The 21,879-nt window shown below is 46.0% G+C and overlaps 1 protein-coding gene across 1 annotated transcript; it reads right to left on the bottom strand.

The window, feature by feature from the left end:
* Positions 1–302: 302 nt before the first annotated feature.
* On the bottom strand, positions 303–13,286 carry TMEM209 (transmembrane protein 209). The gene is made up of 15 exons (XM_033162445.1): positions 13,211–13,286; positions 12,986–13,125; positions 12,380–12,438; positions 10,197–10,328; positions 9,561–9,802; positions 7,748–7,952; positions 6,841–7,016; positions 6,140–6,211; positions 5,823–5,919; positions 5,380–5,505; positions 4,800–4,897; positions 4,067–4,181; positions 3,350–3,447; positions 1,979–2,052; positions 303–527 (listed from the first exon to the last, which is right to left on the bottom strand). Exons 2-15 carry the CDS (start codon positions 13,120–13,122, stop codon positions 473–475), a joined length of 1,686 nt encoding a protein of 561 aa, XP_033018336.1. The 5' UTR covers positions 13,123–13,125; positions 13,211–13,286; the 3' UTR covers positions 303–472.
* Positions 13,287–21,879: the final 8,593 nt, after the last annotated feature.

Consider the following 21,879-nt stretch of genomic DNA (forward strand, 5'->3'; position numbering starts at 1 on the left):
CACTGATGTGACCTTTTTTCTGACGTGGCAAAACGGATGTAGCCTATAAGAATACAGGTACGCAGGCTCACTTGAATAGTTTGGATCCAATTCAGCAATGCATTATCGACTAGGTGTCCTGCTTATATGAATCTCCAGAGGCAGACTGTGTGTGGCAAACAGCCCTCCTGTTATCGTCTAAAAGCAGCAGTCGCATTCAACAGAATGCTATCCAAAAAGGTAATTCAGTCCATCTAGAAACGACATAACTTTCCCGCTAGGATCCTCAAGTGAAGTCATTCACAGAAACCATTTGGTTTTGGTGCTGAAAGTTTTTCATTATTATTCCAAATACAGTTTTTAAAAAACCAAAGTCTTGCTTTATATATCCAAACCATGCTTTCAAGGCAGTAAGTTCGTCAAGCTGCTGAGTTCTCTTCACAAAACAAGCCAAGGTGTTTGTCCTCATGCGTCCTGCGACAGGGACTGGCAACTAGTCTCCAAAAATCCACAAAACGTTCACACCAGATAAGCCAAGATTGACCCGCCTGCAAAAAATAGTTGATGCATTTCATATCAAGATATGTAAGTTATACCATTCATCATTAAATAAAATAGAAAATTCTTTCCAGTAGCACCTTAGAGACCAACTGAGTTTGTTCTTGGTATGAGCTTTCGTGTGCATGCACACTTCTTCAGATACTATAATTTTCTATTTTGTTTCGACTATGGCAGACCAACACGGCTACCCACCTGTAACTGAATCATTAAATAAGAAATTTAAAATGTTAAAAGTCTCATTTGAAGCTGGTGCCTCAGGAGCAGGGTTAAGTTACCGTATTTTTCGCTCCATAAGACGCACTTTTTTCGCTCCTAAAAAGTAAGGGGGGATATCTGTGCGTCTTATGGAGCGAATGGTGGTCCCTGGAGCTGAATTGCCATGGGGCCAAAAGAGGATCATGCTTTTTATTTTACAAAGAGAAAAGGGGGTGTTGAAAGGACCCCACTCAGCAGCTGATCAGCAAGAGATCAGGAGAGAGATAAGAGTCCCGGCTCCCTTTCAGCCCCGCCCTTCATTGTTGAATGTGCTGCAGAGGGAGGTTGTTTGTTTCCCAAGTGACATGTGACTGGCTGATTAGACTTTCTGTCTGGAAACTGTAGAAAAGGCTCTTTTCCTTTAGAAGCTGCAGAAATGTGAGTTGAACCCCATAAAAACAGGGCTTTTCCTCTTTGCTTTTCCCCCTTTGCAAAAAAAGCTGCAAAACTTTTAGCTGATCCTCAAAAAACCAGGGCTTTTCCCTTTGCAAAAAAAGCTACAAAACTTTTAGCTGATCCTCAAAAAAACCAGGGCTTTTCCCTTTGCAAAAAAGCTGCAAAACTTTTAGCTGATCCTCAAAAAAACAGGGCTTTTAGAGGAAGAAAACCAGATTTTTTTTTCCTTGTTTCCTCCTCTAAAAACGAGGTGCGCCCTATGGTCCGGTGCGCCCTATGGAGCGAAAAATACGGTAAATCGCTCCATTCGATAACCACATTCAGGACTCTCTATAGAAATATTGCTATTGATACACAGAAGCCAGCTCTAATGCCTGTGCTTATTTGATTAACTGGGCTTCATTCTCCTTCTCCCTCATTAGGGAGTTTTGTTTGTCAAGCCTCCCCCCCCCATACATGCACATGCCAGCAATAATAATAATAAATGGGGGCCACTCCAGCTCATTTTCAGTCCTTCTTGCTAAATATTTCCACCTGCCACCCCTCCACACTCTATTGGCTAGTATCTGTTCTCTTCCACCACTCCCCTTCCTACCCTCAATGTGATGTGATAAGCTCTCTTCTGGGCAGGGAGCAGATCACTTCTCCTTGTTTAGGGACACAGGAAGCCGCCTTATGCCATCGGCTCCATCTATCTTGGTATTGTCCACACTGACCGAGAGAAGCTATTCAGCGGACATTCCCAGCCCAGTGTTGGGTTCAGGAATACGCAGAATGCCATACCTACCCAAGCATCCCAGATTCTTTAGTCTTTATGATGTACAGGAACATTAGCAAGGTGTGGAACAAGTTGTTTCTGCCCTGAAGTGAAAGACAAACGGGGTCCGAGTGAACAGGAGGGGAGTCACATGACAAAGACTTAAGTATGAGGGGCTGTTGCCCTCTGTACATTGTCGGATTGCGATACTGGAAATGCTTGCACCTCTGTAAGACCACTGCACACACCTGACTGGCTCAGCTGAGAATCTAGTGCACAATTCAGCATCCTGAGAATCTCCCAGACCCGAAAGCAGCTATACTTTTGGATAGCTCAAGCGTGATTTGTTTTTTTCCTCCCGAAGCTTCCTAAGTATCCTATACATTAAATGTGAGCTCATTCCCAGGAATGCGGGCCCTTATACGGTTGAGGCTTCACTATTGATGCTTTTGAATTCTGGTGCTGGAGGAGACTCTTGAGAGTCCCATGGACTGCAAGAAGATCAAACCTATCCATTCTCAAGGAAATCGGCCCTGAGTGCTCACTAGAAGGACAGATCCTGAAGTTGAGGCTCCAGCACTTTGGCCACCTCATGAGAAGAGAAGACTCCCTAGAAAAGACCCTGATGTTGGGAAAGGTGGAGGGCACAAGGAGAAGGAGACGACAGAGGATGAGATGGTTGGACAGTATTCTCGAAGCTACTAACATGAGTTTGGCCAAACTGCGAGAGGCAGTGAAGGATAGGGGTGCCTGGCGTGCTCTGGTCCATGGGGTCACGAAGAGTCGGACACGACTGAACGACTGAACAACAACAACAACCACACCCAAGAGGGAGGGGTCAGCAGGTTCCTTCAGGGAAGCCCCGAGGGCTGCAGAAGTAACCAAAAAATCTTCAGGGGGAAACTACCTCTAAAATGCAAAAAAGCTGAAAACAGACCGATGAGGCTGAAAACAGACCAAGGACGACTAAGCAAACTCAGTGACCGCAGAATGCTGGTTGACAATTAGGGGAAACAGAAAATTCAGGAGGGGAGCGGGAAATGTCATGTAGCAGCTTAGGAAAGGGAATCCTGAACAGCAGTACTCTACTCCATACCACAACATTTTGTTGCAGGTATTGTCATTTATAAAGAAGGGTAACTGGCAAGCCTCGTTAATGGAGACGACCAGTACTTTGCTCCCTTCTCCCAGCCACAGATGCATCACCATGCTGCGAGGAAGACAGGTGACAGCTCAACACACAGGTGTGTGGAGACCGATGCCACGGAAATATCCTGTACAGCAGACAGCGCATATCCCCACCCACTGGACGCCTCCCTAGCAGTTTTGGAACGCCACCCAATTTCTTCTGTGCTGCTCCACTGTCCTGGAGGCATCAATGGGAAGTTGCTGGATTCCTACCTTTGGTAGACTGTAGACTTGTCGCTGGTAAATAAGTTCATAGTGGGGAGGGTTGACGCTACTCTGGTAGATGCAAAACAAGTTCTCGTTGGAGACGTCTGTGAACAACAAGTTCATATTTTGCCTTGATTAACAGAGTTTATCTGGCTGATGACGAGTGGTACAAGGGAGGGAAACAATATTCAGCCATTTCCCCTTCGCCCCCCCCCCTGAAACAACTCTGCAAAACCTCAGGAGCAGATGGGGGTGGGAAGAATGGCTGAAAATTCCTTCTCTCCCCAGTCCACTGATGAAGGCCTTACTGTCAGCTGAGCATCACCACTGGATACAATCCTGTGTGTTTGTTTATATAAAGCAGGCATGGCCAAACTTGGCCCTCCAGCTGTTTTGGGACTACAACTCCCATCATCCCTAGCTAACAGGACCAGTGGCCAGGGATGATGGGAATTGTAGTCCCAAAACAGCTGGAGGGCCAAGTCTGGCCATGCCTGATATAAAGTAAGATAATGCTACTCAACCCACAGCTTGTGGGATACTGCTGGATGTACCATACTCAAAAGTTTTATGAGTCTCCAATATGCATACAGAGCTCCATGTACACAGAAGCATCCCTGCTTGTGTAGAGCTTCCTCTGCTCTCATGGTCAACCATCAGCAATGGAGTGAGGGCAAAACACCGCCCCACCCAGTTCATAAAATGCTAAAAGAGCCCCATTACCTGGCTTATCAGGCATTTGGATGAAATGTTGGGAGGTGAATGTTTTGCCATCGGGATATTTTGGATGAGGTGGTAGCCTGGAGTCAAGGTATGTGCAGAACACGTGCATGATGATCTGAAGAAAGAGAAAGAAATGCTTTTTCTCACCATCATTGGCAAGAAAATATCCCCAGAATAAGCCATAAATTCGCTCTTCTTCTTAATACAAAACAAAACCCTGTTCCCAGGCAACTGAACAAAGAATGACATGAATATGACCCTTACTAGCAAATACTTATATAGCAGCAAAAGTATACTAAGCAATTAAGAGCACCTCTCTCTCTCAGTTTGTCGGGATGCACTGAAGGAGGTGGAGGGAAATGCAATCCACATTCAACTGAGCTGGGACAGAGCCAAACAAACTCCTTAATGTCTGCTAACAACTTACTGTGTTTGCATCACTTCGAATCGATTTTATTCTAGTTTTTCTAGAAAGTGTAGAACTAATTAAAAAACTTCAAGGTCAGTCCAATAGAGGCAACTTAGCAATCAGCTCAGATCCAAACAGAAAAGTTCGTACAAATGTGACACGTTTTATGTAACCTCGTTTTAAGCACAAGAGGACTAAAATTAATGGTATACAACCCCGGCTTCCGAGTACTGAAATCTATGCTCCCATCTAATTGTTACCGCTGTTGCTGAGCCACGGAACCTTAATGGAATATATTCAGGGCAGATAACACACAAGACTTACCGCAGAGTCTGTGGGCAAATCAGTATCCCATTTCCGTGCTTTGAAGTCTCCGCCCCGATTCCACCGGAATGAGCTCATGCACCCTCCTTGAGAAAGCTCTGTGGGTTGGCAGAATTGTACAGTACGTTATTTGGGGGCAGAACTGGAGGAAGGTTTAACGAAAGAGATTCCATTCCTGGAGCTTCAGGACCATTCAGTGACTGAAAGAGGCAGTTCTAAAAGAGGGCTGTTCCCTTCAACACCTGCTTGTCCAGCCTCCACCAACCTGGTGCCCTCCAGATGTTTCGGACGACGGTGCTGACTGGGGCTGATGGGAGTTGTAGGGAGCCAGGTTGGCAAAGGCTGGTTTAGAATGATATCATTTGGTTTCAGCCTGGGGAAAACTTCATCAGGATCACCATCAAGTGCTACACTGCCAATATTGCTGTTTGAAACTCAGACCCTCCTTCCACTACCACACCTCTGCCTTAGAAGAGACCAAAGTGCAGAGGCCTTGCTGATGCAATAGCAGCTTGCTGAAAACCAATGCTAATTGTACCTAGCGTAAAAATGCCCCCAAATGCACACCTTGACTCTTTACCTTTGATCCTTTCAACCAAATATTCCTGGTTTGGTGTAAGGTCCAGGTACTGCACTATTGCGTTCAGTGTGGGAATAAGTGGAGCTTTAACTAGGGCTGCTTGCTTCAGACTGCTGATACTGGCATCTGCAAAAACAAAAAGCCGTAAGCCCACCAGACAGGAAAAGCCACAAAAGTTCTAAGATAAGTCATGATAAGGACTGCTCACTTCCTTTTATTTAATCTACAAGGTTATGTTCTGCTACCCGCAAACATGCAAATTTATCTGTACAGTGTCCCAGTAGATCACAACAACCTGACCCGACTCTACCTCTAAATATTTTTTAAAAAGTGGCATCCAAAAGGGTGTTCCCAGATATTATATTACCAAGTGGTAAAAATGGTGGGCTATTTCACCTTCAACAGGAGATAACAGACCACAAGTTTTATGTAAGTCAACGTACCTCCAATTTGCAACTCTGGACACCCCATTCTCCGCATCTGAGTGCTCACGGACTCCATCTCCTGAACGAGGGGCACTAAAATTGTTTCATTGATCCACTAAATGACAGAAAGAAAGAAAGAAAGAAAGGAAGGAAGGAAGGAAGGAAGGAAGGAAGGAAGGAAGGAAAGTTGAACTGCGTCTTGGGCTTTCAAGCAATTTCAGTTTGTCCCACAGAGCAATGTGTAAGCCATCCCCACTTAGCTTAATTTGACTATTTACCCACAAATCAAACAAGAAGTCACCTGTTTGATTTCAAAGGCCACCGGCAGAACTCACATTTCTGAATTTAGCAGTCCAGGAGTCCATGTGATCCAGCAGCTGCCTACTCATTGACACTCTTGCCCAAACCTGAAAGGGAAAACAAGAAGGTCTCAGTATGTCAACTCAGTCCAGTCATTGTAGGATTATTATTATTTAAATCCTCCTATCTTCCTGAAACATAGTAAGCAAGTTATAAAGTTGCAGGTCCTATAAACTTTTTATTTTATCTATACCCCGCCCATATAAAAACATAATCAAATGTCAAACATTAATAATAACAATCAGATCAAATACAAAAAAGTCACAATAACTTTCAAACAAACAAACTTATATCAAACAAAGCAATATCAATAACCCATTGGAATCTAATAGTAAACAACTATTACTCCTCCCAAATGCACGTTCTGATTTAATTTTACTCTGAATTAAGTCTTCCAGTCCCAATGGGGTTCACTGTTAAGTACATACACTTGTAGTGATTTGCCACTAAAGTGTAATGGCTCTAGAGCACTGGTCTTCAGCTGGTGGGTTGGGACCTGAACTAAAGTGAGTAGCAGCAGCACCATATTAATATATGGGGGGAGGTAGGGGGGTCCCCAAATGCATGTTTGGGTTAAATGTGGGTCCCTATGTGAAAAAGTTGAAGACTGATGCTCTGGAGGCTCCATTCAGAAGGAAACAATCCCCTACTGCCCCGATGCCAATCTTCCATTTACCTCTTCAGCGACCTGCTTGGAGCTCAACTCGGCTTCATCTTTGTGGGCCGAAGGGGCTTGGGACCTGCAGGCAGGTTGGTACTGGAATTTCCTGAGCATCTGGGCATAGTCTGCCATGGACCGGCTGTAGTTCCAAAAGGTTGGGCTGCTAGAAGGAGAACTGGAATCTGTGCTCCCTGTAAAAGGTAAAGGTAAAGGACCCCTGGACAGTTAAGTGCAGTCAAAGGCAACTATGGGGTTGCAGCGTTCATCTCGCTTTCAGGCCGAGGGAGCCGGCGTTTGTCCACAGACAGCTTTCCGGGTCGTGTGGCCAGCATGACTAAACTGCTTCTGGCACAATGGGGCACCATGACAGAAACCAGAGCGCACGGAAATGCCGTTTTTACCTTCCCGCTGAAGCAGTACCTATTTATCTACTTGTGCTGGTGTGCTTTCAAACTGCTAGATTGGCAGGAGCTGGGACAGAGCAACTGGAGCTCAGGGATTCAAACCACCAACCTTCTGATCGGCAAGCCCACGAGGCTCAGTGGTTTAGACCAGTGTTTTTCAACCACTGTTCCGCGGCACACTAGTGTGCCGCGAGATGTTGCCTGGTGTGCCGTGGGTAAAATTGAAAAATTACTTTATATATAGTCAATATAGGCACAGAGTTAATTTTTTTAACATTTTCTAATGGTGGTGTGCCTCGTGATTTTTTTCATGAAACAAGTGTGCCTTTGCCCAAAAAAGGTTGAAAAACACTGGTTTAGACCACAGCGCCACCTTGTGCTCCCTGTAGTTATCCAACCACAAGCATGCAAAAGAAATTATGGAAACTGGCTGGCAAGGCTTTCATAGCTATGGGCACATGCGAATACTCCATCAGGTGGGGCGGAATACATTATTTGCGTGGAGCAGAACTGCTTACCCAGCTGAACTCTGTGCTGCTTCTCCTCCTCGCTTCGAAGGAAGTTGTCCAGAGACCTGAGGTCCGTCATATAGTCTTCCTTGCCAGTAGGGGAATTGTATACGCTTGGCGAAGAGCGATACCGTGACCTCATTCCACTGCTATCCATTGGGCCGATGCTGGTGGGGTACGGAGAAGTGCTTGGAGAAGGGCTAAAAGGGGGGACCTAGGCAAAACAAAATGGAATATACTGGGAATCCCAAAAAGTGGATGAGTGTGTCGCGGATTGCTCCACGGCGTTGTAGCAGAGAAGTGCAAAAGCCACAGGTTCTTTAGTGCAGTATTGTTTTAACGTGAGCTATATACATACAGACAGTTTAGACAAGTAGGACAACTTCACCCTCACTCTCTCCGACTCCACTCTACACCACCACGCCCTGCTTAACAGGTTCCCCTTTAATACAAGACAACAGCCAATCATCTGTCGGCCCACTCTTGCTGAGTCACTCTGGCACAGTAAGGTTTGCAGGTCTATTACATCAGCTTCTTTTACTTTGCAAGCAAGCTCAAGCCTGCAGACTTACTAGGCTACACAACATTCTATGTATCCCGACAGAGTGATCTCTCCCCATTTATTTTCCATCAGAGAGCTGCAAAGATTTTTATTTTTAATTTTTTTAAAAAAGAAACACTAACTTTTGTTCATTCCTCCGGCACTTGGCCCGAAGGGAAGGGGGTACAAAAGGGGGGGGAATCTGGAAAGGATTCCATCTCTGCGTCGCAACAGAATAAGCTCATGTCATCTGAGGCAGTTGAAATCAAAGCCATGTTGGAGCAGGGAAGCGGTCAAGGGGAGGAGGTGAAAGTCCTAAACACAGACCTCATCAGTGAACACACACACCCCACTTCCAGCCTCAGCCTCCCTATCCACAACTGTAAAATGGGGAGAGACAGTGTGGTGTAGTGGTTAGTGCTGAACTAGGAACTGGGAGATTGTTGTTGTTGTTCAGTCGTTCAGTCGTGTCCGACTCTTCGTGACCCCATGGACCAGAGCACGCCAGGCACGCCTATCCTTCACTGCCTCTCGCAGTTTGGCCAAACTCATGTTAGTAGCTTCGAGAACACTGTCCAACCATCTCATCCTCTGTCGTCCCCTTCTCCTTGTGCCCTCCATCTTTCCCAACATCAGGGTCTTTTCTAGGGAGTCTTCTCTTCTCACGAGGTGGCCAAAGTACAGGAGCCTCAACTTCAGGATCTGTCCTTCTAGTGAGCACTCAGGGCTGATTTCTTTGAGAATGGGAGATACCAGAGGAACTTTTCTTTGAGGAACTGGGAGATACCAGAGTTCAAATCCCCACTCAGCCATGAAACACACTGGGTGACCTTAGGCCAGTCGCAGCCTCTCAGTTCAACCCACCTTACAGGGTTGTTGTCAGGCCCATGCAGGGGTCGAGGCAGCCAGGTACACTTGCCCCGGGCCACGGAGGGCTAAGCCAGCTGGGGGGCCCCACCAGGGGCCTGCTGGACTTGGCACTATCATGCCAAGGATGTTCCGTGCCTCCCGACTTAACGGGTGAAACGAGACTCCAGCTCCGGGCCTTAGACAAGCTCTCTGCACTGGCCTGGTTGTCGTGAGGATTTTAATGAGGAGTGAAGAGAGCCACGCTCTTCACCTTTGAGCTGCTGGGAGGAAAAATATAAGTGCAGCAAAATAACTGCAATATGCATGTGTGCATGCACGTCCACACAGAGTGCTTTGAGCACTAAATGAAAAAAAACATTTTTATAAATGCTTGTTAGTATTATAGAAGAGACTAATGAGAAAGCTCTTTACCTTACTGTAGCAGCTGCCTGGGGAGTAGCTCATAGCAGCACTGTAAGAACCGGAGCTGCTGCCCGACAGAGCCTGGAGCTGAGGGCTGCAGCTGGACATGCAGCTGGAGGCAAATTTTGGGCTGGCACTAGGCGAGCGGGAAGGGCTGTAGCTCAGCACACTCTGCCCCTGGACGGGAGGAGAAGGCGTCGAAGGAGGAGTTTTCTTTGGCGTCAGCTCACGGGGTGGAGTAGTCTGCACAACTGAAATTGAATTTTTTTAGTTAAAATATTAAGCTTTATAAAGTTTCTGCACATCCCACAGGATTGTATATATGTCAAGGAACTCAGCCATTTTATTTGCTTTTTAAATTTTCTGCTCTTTGTGGTATGCGTTGCAGAGAAAGCATGGCAGGCAACAACAGGATGCTGGCAGCACACCAAGCACAGCTACATGTATGATCAGGTCCTCCCACCCTATTGCCTTCCCCTTGCCCTCATCAACAAGATGATCTGTCAAATACATGACTTTCCCCATAGAAAATATCAACTGCACACCACTTCCATTGTGTCAGTATTTGCATGGGTGCTCCAAACGTTTTGAATAAGTTACTTGAATTGCAGAGTTGCTAATCTGCATTTGAATCTGCATACCTACCTGCATTCTGCAACCCCAGGAGGGTCTGCTGTCCAGGACTCATAACCAAGCTGGTTGGGGCCATAGTATATTTAAAATACCTCCAGAAGTCAAATAAGGCATTAAGGCTGAACAGAGATGCAAATGCAAGTTCTAGAACAAAACAGAAGATTAAAATAAGAGTTTGTGAACGGTATGAGACAGGCAACAATTTAAACAGCCAGCCTCACTGATTTTATCATACAAAAGATGCTGGTTTTACCAGGTAATCAGGATTATCAAAATATTTGCACAATAAAGAAATTTGGTATAAATAGTTGGTCTGTAGAAGAAAAAAAAGGGGGGGGACAGAATTCAGACAATTCTTAATTGATATACAGCAAGCCACAGGTACGTGGAAATTCCAATCTCGCTAAATTGATGCAGTTGCCTGGCAACCAGAGCAGTCAAAGCCAATTAATACTTTGTAATTTGTCAGATATACAGGTGAAACTTGAAAAATTAGAATATCGTGGAAAGGTTCATTTCTTTCAGTAATTCAACTTAAAAGGTGAAACTAATATATGAGATAGACTCATGACATGGAAAGTGAGATATGTCAAGCCTTTATTTGTTATAATTGTGATGGTTGTGGCATACAGCTGATGAGAACCCCAAATTAACAATTTCAACTTTGGGGTTTTCATCAGCTGTACGCCATAATCATCACAATTATAACAAACAAAGGCTTGACATATCTTGCTTTGCATGTCATGAGTCTATCTCATACTGTATATTAAATTCCAGTAGCTAATGAAAACAATTGCTTACATAAATGGACTTTTCCACGATATTCTAATTTTTCGAGTTTCACCTGTATATGCACTTAGCAACTCACAGAAATGGTCTAACCAGAGTTAGCACCAGTCACAGATGATGGCACTTGTAATGCTGAACTATTTTTAAGGGAACAAAAGGGAAGAAATTTACACCACCGCGGTGTGGCGGCGGCGGGAGGCTGGAGAAGAAGAAGAAGAAGAAGAAGAAGAAGAAGAAGAGTTTGGATTTGATATCCCGCTTTATCACTACCCTAAGGAGTCTCAAAGCGGCTAACATTCTCCTTTCCCTTCCTCCCTGTGAGGTGAGTGGGGCTGAGAGACTTCAGAGAAGTGTGACTAGCCCAAGGTCACCCAGCAGCTGCATGTGAAGAAGCAGAGATGCGAACCCGGTTCCCCAGATTATGAGTCTACCGCTCTTAACCACTACACCACACTGGCTCTTAACCACTACACCACACTGGAGGAAGGAGAGGTGCAGCCCTTAAGCCAGGTGTCAGCAAGGTTTTCCGGCCATGGGCCGGATCAAGCCCACAGAGATCGTTCGTGGGACGGACATGTGCAACACGATGCCGGAAATCGTGTCTGCGTATGTCCGTGGCAACGGAAATAGCTTCTGCGCATGCCCAGATGCCAAAAATCGTGCCTGTGCAGAAGCGATTTTCGGCGTCTGGACATGTGCAGACATGGTTTCTGGTATCTGCGCGTGCGCGGGGGGCTTGCCAGACAGGCGGCTCGGTTTGCAGGCGGCTCGTGGGCCAGTAAAACGGCCATTGTGGGCTGCATCCAGCCCATGGGCCAGAAGTTGCCGACCTCTGTCGTAAACTAACTCCTGAAACAGACCAGAGTTTGCAAGAAGCCAGTGTTGTGTCTGCACCTGACCATGTTTACCCAATATGGATGGAGGGATAAGCAAGCATGGGGACAGCAAGGTGGCTTTAAACGTGACAATATGTCCATCTTTAAATATCTGCAGGGATGTCAAATGGAGCTTTTCTCCTGGTCCAGAGAGGAGGACTCAAACCAGTGGACTCAAACTACAAGAAAGATTTCGGCTAAACATTAGGGAAAAACTTCCAGACAGTAAGAGTTGTTCAACAGTGAAACGGACTCCCTCGGAAGGTGGGGGACTCTCCTTCCTTACGAGGTTTTCAAACAGAGGTTGGATGGCCATCTGCCAGGGATTCTTTAGCTGTGATGACAACGCTGCAGAGGGTTGGGCTGGATGACCCTTGGGGGACCCTTCAAACTCTACAATTCTATGAAAAAACAAAACCCAGAGAATCACCTGCTCACTTCCTTTTTTTCCTCCCTAAAAGCATAAATGCAGAGACATCCCCAGTCCATTCAACCAACTTCTACATTCTTCTGGAGTTTCAAAGTACTTACCAACATACCATAGTAACCAGCACGAAATGTTATAATAGGAACTGATTAGTTTTCCAGACCTGGGGGGGGGGGGGGAGAGGGAGACAAAGGTCATTCATAGCCCCACAGCATGGAAGCACCAACTACTTTTCAGTGATTTACAATAAATAGCTCACTCCCCATGATGAAGATACAATGGAGAGGCAATAATTTCCCCCAGGATGAACTTTTTGGCACTTCACAGTGGCCTCCCCAATTCTCTCCTCCAAATCTGGACTATGAGAGATTTGTGTCTTCCACCCAACAGTCATCTGCCAAAGCAGAGCAGACATATTTACTCATTAATAACCCCTTTAAAATTTAATAGCATTTTAGAGCGTCAGAAAGCACTTCCATGAACATTATCTCTGTCATTTTCAAAACAGCCAAATACAGCAGCTCAATATCAACCATCCCCTGTATGGCTGACACCAAGAGAAGGTGACTCGAAATCCTTGATGAATTCATGGGATGATGGACAATGAATTCATGGGAGAAGCGGTGAACATTTAGCTCACTGAGGGCTATGGGCCACAAGACACCATCAGCAAGGATGCAGAATGAAGTTGGGGTGTTTGCCTCTCTTACATTTCAGTATAAATCATGCCAGCCATGGACAAGTTCAGAAGCCCCCATGCCAAGACCACTTTTTTTGCTTCTGTTTCTTTCCTCATCTCGATGGTTCTGTCAATGAGGGAAGCAGCTTGACTTTGTTCCCCCTTCATTGTCTGGAAAGAGCAGGACAGTTAGTTACATGAGAACATTTATTTAACGTTCAAAGAAATTAATCCTTCAGTGCTAATTCAAGTGCACCTTCTCCTGTTTACCTCGGGTGATGCCCAATGTTGTTCGACCAGATGTCCCCTTCTTCCCTCGAAATCTTCTCAGGATGGTCTCTCAGCGTTCTACAGCAGATTGGGGGGGGGCAATGGGGGCTGCTGGGAGAGGAAGGGAAAGTGCCACTATACAAGCAGAAATTCCTTTCATAGAATTGTAGAGTTGGAAAGGAACTCCAAGGGTCATTTACACCAACCCCTTGCAATGCAGGAATCACAGCTATTATGCTTGCAGATGGGCACAGCAGGATATCAGTTGTGCTTCCTCTACCTTTAAAGGTAAAGGGACCCTTGACTGTTAGGTCCAGTTGCAGACGACTCTGGGGTTGTGGCGCTCATCTCTCTTTACTGGCCGAGGGAGCCAGCGTACAGCTTCCGGGTCATGTGGACAGCATGACTAAGCTGCTTCTGGCGAACCAGAGCAGCGCACAGAAACTCCATTTACCTTCGCGCCGGAGCGGTACCTATTTATCTACTTGCACTTTGACGTGCTTTCGAACTGCTAGGTTGGCAGGAGCTGGGACTGAGCAACAGCGCCACCCGCGTCCTTCCTCATCTCAACCTTTACCATGAGCCAAATTTTATATTGCAAGCTCCTCTCCTTGCATTCTGCACACTGATGACACTATATAAATAAGTAGTAAAGAGAACACACTGAACTACACCTGAAGCTCCTTTTCACAATAAGCAAGCATTATAGGTGCACTTCAAATGTTTGTCGTCAGGGACTTAAAAGGGCCTTAGCCCACCAGTAACTTTCCTTTCGGCCACATAGCTGCAAAGCAATTTTTTCCAACAACATTACCAGGATCTCTGCTCTGCACTCAATGTTAATTTTGTCCCTTTGTCTTATCACAATTGTCTTAATGCCATTTACAGAATGACATTCATGGATTAAATTTTGTTTCTATTGAACACCACACAGCCCTGTGATCTTCAGAAGAAGGGTGGCATGCAAATTTAATAAATATCAGTAACAACATTAAGTTATTGGGCAGCTAATGAACACATTAAGTATTATTATTATTAGTTGCTAATAATAGTGTTTTAAAAGACAGAAAGATGCTTTCAACTGGAATCTTGGGGCACAGTTCCATGCAAACCATGCACTCTTAACTGTTATTATTGTAATCATTATATAGTTATTTATACTCTGCCTCCCCCCCCCCCAGGAAATTTACAGGTAAGAACAGCTAAAAACATGGGTGTGTGTGTCAATAATTAAAATACAATTAAACACATACACAAGCTCTATTAAAACATAGCTGAGTTTGTCAGAGCGTGGTGCTCGTAGCACCAAGGTTGCAGGTTCAGTCCTGGTATGGGACAGCTGCCTATTCCTGCATTGCAGGGGGTTGGACTGGATGATCCCCGGGGTCCCTCTACAATTCCACAATTCAAATAATTACAATAAAAATAGCATGCTGCCAGTCCCCTCATTAAAACAAAAGAACGTTGGAACAGGACGATCTCCCCCACCAGCCAGTGGAGGTACAATATGGAGGGAGCCAGGCTGGCTTCTCTTGGCAGGGAGTTCCACAGTTGCCTGGGAGGAGCCACCACCGAGAAGGCCCTCTCCCGCGTCCCTGCTGTATGTGCCTGGGAGGGTGGCGGGATTGAGACAAAGGCCTCCCCTGGGCGGATTCCCACGAGGGGAACACGGTCCCTCAGGCAGCCTAAGCCTTATTAGCCCAAGCTGCCTCATACAGTAATGCCAGGGGGCCAGCCGGGCCCACACTTCCTGGTCCAGCTACAAAGAGGTGCCAGGGACTGATCCTGATTCCTGACACCGGCTGCGACCCGGGCAGCGAGAAATGGGGAGCCCCACGCGCTCCCCCTAGGGCAGGGGCAACCTGCGGCCCTCCAGGCGCTGCTCGACTACAACTCCCGTCATGCCTGGCTACTGGCCGTGCTGGCTGAGGCTCATGGGAGTTGGAGTCCCGCAGCCTCTAGGGCCCCAGGGCTATCCGTCCCCGCCTCTGGGGCCCAACGGTAAACAGGGGGACGGGGCCACAGGGAGCACATGCGCACCACTCACTCACCCACCCCCAATTCAAAGGCAGACCAACCGCCTCGCCTCCCTCAGATTCCCCGCGCTCGTCTCCCCTCACTCACCCCGGCGGCTCCACGAGCTGCTTCGTTTTTTAAAGCGCGCATGCGCAACGAGCAGGCTCCTTTTTTAAAAAAGAACAACCCTCTGACGACAGCAGAAGGGGATTGGCTCGCGCCAATTGGAGGAGGGAGAAGACGACGGAGGCGGGAGCTGTCGCCGGGGCGACGGAAGGGCGAAGGCGACGGTTGGAGGTTGCTCTCGCGCTCGGCTCCGATTGGGTCGCATCTGTTTTTCCCCCCCGCCCCCATCTCGTCACAACGTGCCCCCTCCCCTCCCTCTATGAAGCCGGCCGGTCCCTTTCAGGTTTTGGCGGGAGAAACAGATGACGCAGAGCAAAGTTCTCTCTATACGCCTCTCATTATATTATTTCACATATTTATACCCCGCTTGTTTCCCTGATAAGGACCCAAGGCGGTTTACAGATAAAAATGGGAACAGCTGAAAGAATCATTTAAAAAAAAAATGAAGCACTTTTGTTCACCTTACTGTTCAGAAAGACATTAGAAAACAAAAAGAAACAACTCCTAGCAGTGCTTGATTTGCAACACAGAACGCAACTACTTTATAAAAAACAAGGCAGCTCCATTAGAACACGAAGCATTCCCAAAATAAGATTATAGGAATAGGAATAATTTATTATTGGCCAAGTACATTTTCCAACATACTTGGAATTTGTTTCGGCTACATTGCAATGTAAACATACAGACACTGTTCCTCTCACAATACAAAGAAGCAAAGAAACTGTTGTGTATTAAATAAGATATTCTGGCAGCAGGGTAAAGTATGGTTATTGGTCAATTTGAAGTGTACAATCACAATCCACAGCCTGATTGGGTCCCGCCGGAAAGTTTGAATATTATTGGTTCCCGCTAAAATGTATCTTTTCCCTCAGTCCCATTGTGTCTATAAATAGAGCTTTCCCTACCCCCTATTCCCCAGTCTTGTCTAATCCCTACAATAAAGAGCTGTTTTCACGAAGACGTGTTGCTGGACTTCTTGCTACCAGAACCCACGACACAACAGAAACCCCACCCATATTTTACCTCCCCTTAAGCTATACAACTATGAATTTAACAATTTAATGGCACAAGGGAAAAAACTATTCTTGTGCCTGGCCGATTTTGTATATGAAGTCCTGTAGCGACGTCCAGATGGAAGTAAATCAAGCAGATGATGACCGGGATGTAAAGGATCTGCTACAATTCTCTCTGCTCTCTTCCTAACTCGGGTAGCATAAATTGTCTCTATTGAAGGCAAGCTAACACCAATTACCCTTTCTGCAATTCTTACAGCTCGTTGGAGCCTTTTCTTGTCTCTCTTGGAGGCTGTACCGTACCAAGCTGTTATAGAATTACAGAGAACAGTTTCAATGATGCCTCTGTAGAATTGGATCAACACTTCCTGGGACAATTTAAATTTCCTTAGTTGACGCAGGAAATACAGCCTCTGGTGGACCTTTTTAATAATACTATTGATGTTGCTTGACCAATTTAAGTTATAAGAAATTATAGAGCCCAGGAACTTAAAGGACTCTACTACTACAACCATGTTACCAAGAATGGAAAGTGGTGGCAGAACGGAAGAGTGCCTTCTGAAATCAATTACCATTTCTACTGTCTTTTGGGTATTTAGTACCAAATTATTTTTGGTGCACCACGAAACAAGATGGTCTACTTCCCTCCTATACACAGATTCATCGTCCTCCTGGATAAGCCCAATAAACACGCCTTAAATATGCATACAAACTCAGTATCACCGATGCTCTTGCTCTCCTTTTGAAAATATACCTATTCATATTCTGAAAATAAAAGGAACATTATTTTGATACACTACTATACCATGCTACACTTGAAATGTTTAACTGTTTCTTTTGATTGTCCTCGAATCTTCGTTCCACACTTGCCATCCTCTCCTGCCAACCCAGGGTGGTGCTCCACTCCCTTGGAGAACCACTGGTCTAGGGTGTTCTGGAGATCACAGAGACCTTTGAACAGTGTTCCCCCCCTTAAAAATGTTTTGGGGTACAGTACTCCAGGGGCGTCGCTAGGGGGGACGGTGGGGGCGGTACACCCCGGGTGCCAGGGGAGGGGGGGTGACAAGCGGAGGCCCCTCCCGCCGCTCCCCAAGGGGAGCCCCGCCGCCCGGCACCCTGTCCGTGCAGCTACAAAGAGGTGCCAGGGACTGTAAATGGAGTTGAAGGGGAAGGCAGACCTGTGGCCCCCCAGATGTTGCAGAATCATAGCATCACAGAATTGTAGAATTGGACTGGACCACGAGGTACCTCTAGCCCAGGGGTCCCCAAACTAAGGCCCGGGGGCCGGATGCAGCCCAATCGCCTTCTAAATCCGGCCCGTGGACAGTCCGGGAATCAGTGTGTTTTTACATGAGTAGAATGTGTGCTTAATAAATAAATGCTTAAGCCAAGAAAGAACTTAGCATATGAAGTTGAAAGTGTGCAAATGTACCAAATCTTTGAGAAAGAATATTTTGATGAAGAAGAAGACTAGATGTTCTAGTTTAGATGAGATGTAACATGTAAATTTGTATGTATGACTATACCAGTGTTTTTCAACCTTTTTTGGGCAAGGGCACACTTGTTTTATGAAAAAAATCACGAGGCACACCACCATTAGAAAATGTTAAAAAAATTAATTCTGTGCCTATATTGACTATATATAAAGTAATTCTCTTGAATAGGAATCAAATAAACACAATTTTTCCCACGGCACACCAGGCAACATCTCGCGGCACACTAGTGTGCCGTGGAACAGTGGTTGAAAAACACTGGACTATACAGTAAATCCTGGGAAAGAATTTACTGAAGAAGCCCAAAATTGTCCATGGGCGAAACAGGGGACAAACGCCGGCACCCTGTCTAATTTTTGTGCGTCACATCTTCAATATTCCATCTGATTGGACTTGCTTTCATCTATTAACACCTGTGCGTATCATCTGACTGGACCTATTTTCATCACTATCTACAGGAGCCTGGCTAAAGACATTTAAAGACTGAAATTGTCCTGTTGTACTAACTTGAATGAGTTTTCTGTTTGTGGCTTCTTTGTTTGACTTTTTGCATTGCTCTCCTTTTGATTGGACTACCAATATAGAATTCAATACGTGGAATGGTTTGGTAGATTTGTGTGCGTCGTAATAAAATGCGACAGACGAGCAAGCAAGCGTTCTCGATGGCGCTCCAAGAGAAATTGGCGCACCAAGAGAAATAATATATTATTATTATTATTATTATTATTATTATTATTATTATTATTATTATCCAAACGAGAGTTGTTCTGGGCAGCGGCCGCCCTTCTTCCATTTCCTATCGCCACGGTTCCGAGAATGATGCGAGAAAAAGGTTCTGTTGGGTCCTGGCCCACGGCTTGTGAGGCAAACCCTTGTCAACAATCAGTTGCCAGGGTACCATGTTGTCGCTGCTGCTGCTGCTGCTTGCCTCTTCAGCCTCCTCACTTCCTCACCTGACATTTTGGCCCCTCGCGGTGCATGGCATTCCCTTTCCCCTTTCTGTGGTGGATTTATTCACGTACCAAAGACCCCGTGGACACCGGCTCCCTGGAGGAATACGAGTGCGAGGAGGAGGTGCCGGAGGAAGACGACATCTGCTGGGCTCTGGGAGAAATCCTGATTTACTACTGCCTGGCTGTGGCTGCTATAAGGATCTTGTACATTGGTGCAGACTGGGTAATAGTTTTTTTTTTACCAGCTGTTTTCCTCTTGTGTGCGGCCAGAGGACAGAAGGGGAGCCCAAAGGGCTGTCTTGTCGAGCATTTGGCTTCCAACAGTGGCCAGCTGGCTCTCTAGAAGGGTGTCGCGTCACCACCGGCGCTTGAATTTTTGTTGTCCTGCAACCGGTATCCTGAGCTGCACTGTGCCTGGATATGGAGGTTCCACCTGGCTAGCATAATTTAGGAACCATTGACAGAACTATCCTCCATTATTGACATGTGTAATCCCATTTTAAAGCTGCCCAAGCTAGTGGCAGTCACCACATCTTGTGGCAGCGAGTTCCACACACCAGGGGCGTAGCAAGGGGGGGCGGGGGGCGGGCTGCCCCGGTTTCCATAATGGAGGGGGTGACAAATTATCAAGGAACATTTTATTTTGAATTTTTTTTAAAAAAATTTTTTTAAATGCCTGCTCCGAAGGTCTTATCTTACTATACTAGGGATTATATAGCTATATATGAAATTTCATCCATATCGGTTAATATCTTGACCCTCCTCCACCAAAATAGCTGTTCACTTGGCTGTTTTCCTATGTCGTGAAGGCTGAAATTTCAGTCCAATGGAGCACTTACTGTTCCCAACCCTAACCCTGTGGAAAGCCATCTAATGGACTTTAATTTGATTTTGAGATGTTTTTAGGAGGTAATTTAATTATTGTTTGATTTTATACCAATGTTATGTATCTGATGTTAGCCGCCCTGAGCCCGACTTCGGCCGGGGAGGGCGGGATATAAATAAAAGTTTTTTTATTATTATTACTTGTTATTATTCCTTTGTAAGAAAATATGAAATAACGTAAAACCATTTTTGTGGGGGGTGTCAATGGGGGGGTTGACAAGAAATTTTCCACACCAGGTACCACCTGACCTTCCTACGCCACTGGGGGGGGGGTGACAAATTTTTTTTTGCCCCCGGGTACCAATTTACCTTGCTACGCCCCTGCCACACACTATGGTGGGGAATTTCAGGCCTGGGGAAGGCATGCGGCCCTCCAGGTCTCTCCGTCTGCCCTTTGGGACTCCCCCCGCCCCGCCACATCCCTTACTTGCGCACCCCTCAAGTGCTGTCGTTCGGCTGAAACATATCCTTGAAGTGTTATTGTGCCTTTTGCTTGCCTGCACAGAGAATGACTGGAAGCCTCTGATGTTTGTGTGGTTGAAACGGAGGCCAGGGTAAAAAGGTAAATGTCGCAGCCATTGCTCAGCTTGCTTTGCCCCCGGGCTCTGCCCACAACCAGAATGTGGCCCTTCAAGAGGAATGTGGCCCTTGGGTCCCCTCTCTGCCTTATGCGCAATGTGGACACTGTGCGTAATTTTGCAAAGTACTACCATGTCCTCCTGGCTTCCCTTCCACACAAAAACAGCTTCAACAGACTCCAAATCAGCTAATAATTAAAGCTGGCCGAGTCTGATGGGAGCTGTACCCCAAAATATCTGGAGGGCCTCAGGTTGGCGAACGCTGGCACGAACAATGGAAACATAATTCCGAAACACATGCACACACTTACCAACACATGCGGAGAGCAGATCCAGCGACAGCAAACGATTACCACCGTAACAGCCAGCATATGAAACCGAACATTCAAAGCATCTGTTCATTTCACATATATAGCACATAATAATCATCATCATAATTTTATTTTTTACACTCCGCACATCTGGCCACTCTGGGCAGCTTCCACCACATATAAAAACGTCAAACATTTAAAAACCTCCCGATACAGAGCTGCCTTCAGATGTCTTCTAAAAGTTGTGTAGTTCTTTATCTCCTTGATATCTGGAAGGAGGGCGTTCCACAGGGCGGGTGCCACCACCGAGAAGGCCCTCTGCCTGGTTCCCTGTAACTTCACTTCTCACAGTGAGGGAACTGCCAGAAGGCCCTCGGCGCTGGACTTCAGTGACCAGGCTGAAGAATGGGAGATGCCTTATCCCAAAGATTCCTGGGAATCATGGGTGTACCCAAGGGGGGGCAGGAGGGGGCACCTGCTCCCCCAGAAGCAAATAATAATAATAATTAAATGGTTATCGGTAGCCTAAAAGGAAAAAAAAAGCTCTCCTAAAAAGCTCAACTACTGGTCTTTCTCCCCCTCCCAAAATCTAAATAACAATTGAGCTCTGCTGACCGGCAGCCGGCCACTGTGTGTGTGTGTGTGTGTGTGTGTGTGTGTGTGTGTGTGTGTTGCGCTGGCTGATCGTTGCAAAGGAGCTTTGGAAACAGTTCCCTTGCATGGTGAGTTGCGAAGGCTGAGGATCCTAGGAAACTGAGTTTTTCAGCCATTTGGGGGCTTTCTGTTTGAGGGGAAAAGTTTTTCTGTTTTCTGAAGCTGTTTTTGTTTGCTGTTTACATAATATGGTCAGTAATCTAAAAACGAACGGAACCCCTAAAAAACGGGGCATTCTTCATCCCCAAAAAAGGTCAACAACTTTGAGCTGAACCCCCAAAAACGGGGGTAGATCACTGCTGAAAGTAGATCACAGTCTCTTGGGAGTTGGCCACCCCTGGTATAAGACATGTAACTAGAATATTTTTTAAAAAAAAATTCAAGAAAATAATTGTAATAACTACCGTAATAAAGCACTGCTATAATTATATATAATTTTTCTAAAATTTTGGTTTCATTCGCCTTTCCGTGCTGAAATGTCACAACCTGAACGACCATGGCTTGCCCCCCCCCCCAGTTTTGATCCTGGGTACGCCCCTGCTGGGAATGGTACCTTTCCCTTCAGAAAGCTACTGTTTGCAGCAACCTTAAGGCACTATTGTTTGTTATGACTCCAGCACGATGCC

The sequence above is a fragment of the Lacerta agilis genome, chromosome 10 (assembly GCF_009819535.1).
Source record: "Lacerta agilis isolate rLacAgi1 chromosome 10, rLacAgi1.pri, whole genome shotgun sequence".
Lineage (NCBI taxonomy): Eukaryota > Metazoa > Chordata > Lepidosauria > Squamata > Lacertidae > Lacerta > Lacerta agilis.

Excerpts from the sequence above, each read along its gene's own strand:
- TMEM209 (XM_033162445.1), bottom strand. The coding sequence starts at position 13,122 with ATGAAGGGGGAACAAAGTCAAGCTGCTTCCCTCATTGACAGAACCATC. Across the intron at positions 5,920-6,139 it reads GGACTGCTAAATTCAGAAAT|TGGATCAATGAAACAATTTT; the intron begins GTGAGTTCTGCC and ends TCTGTCATTTAG. Across the intron at positions 4,898-5,379 it reads TTTGGTTGAAAGGATCAAAG|AGCTTTCTCAAGGAGGGTGC; the intron begins GTAAAGAGTCAA and ends GCCAACCCACAG.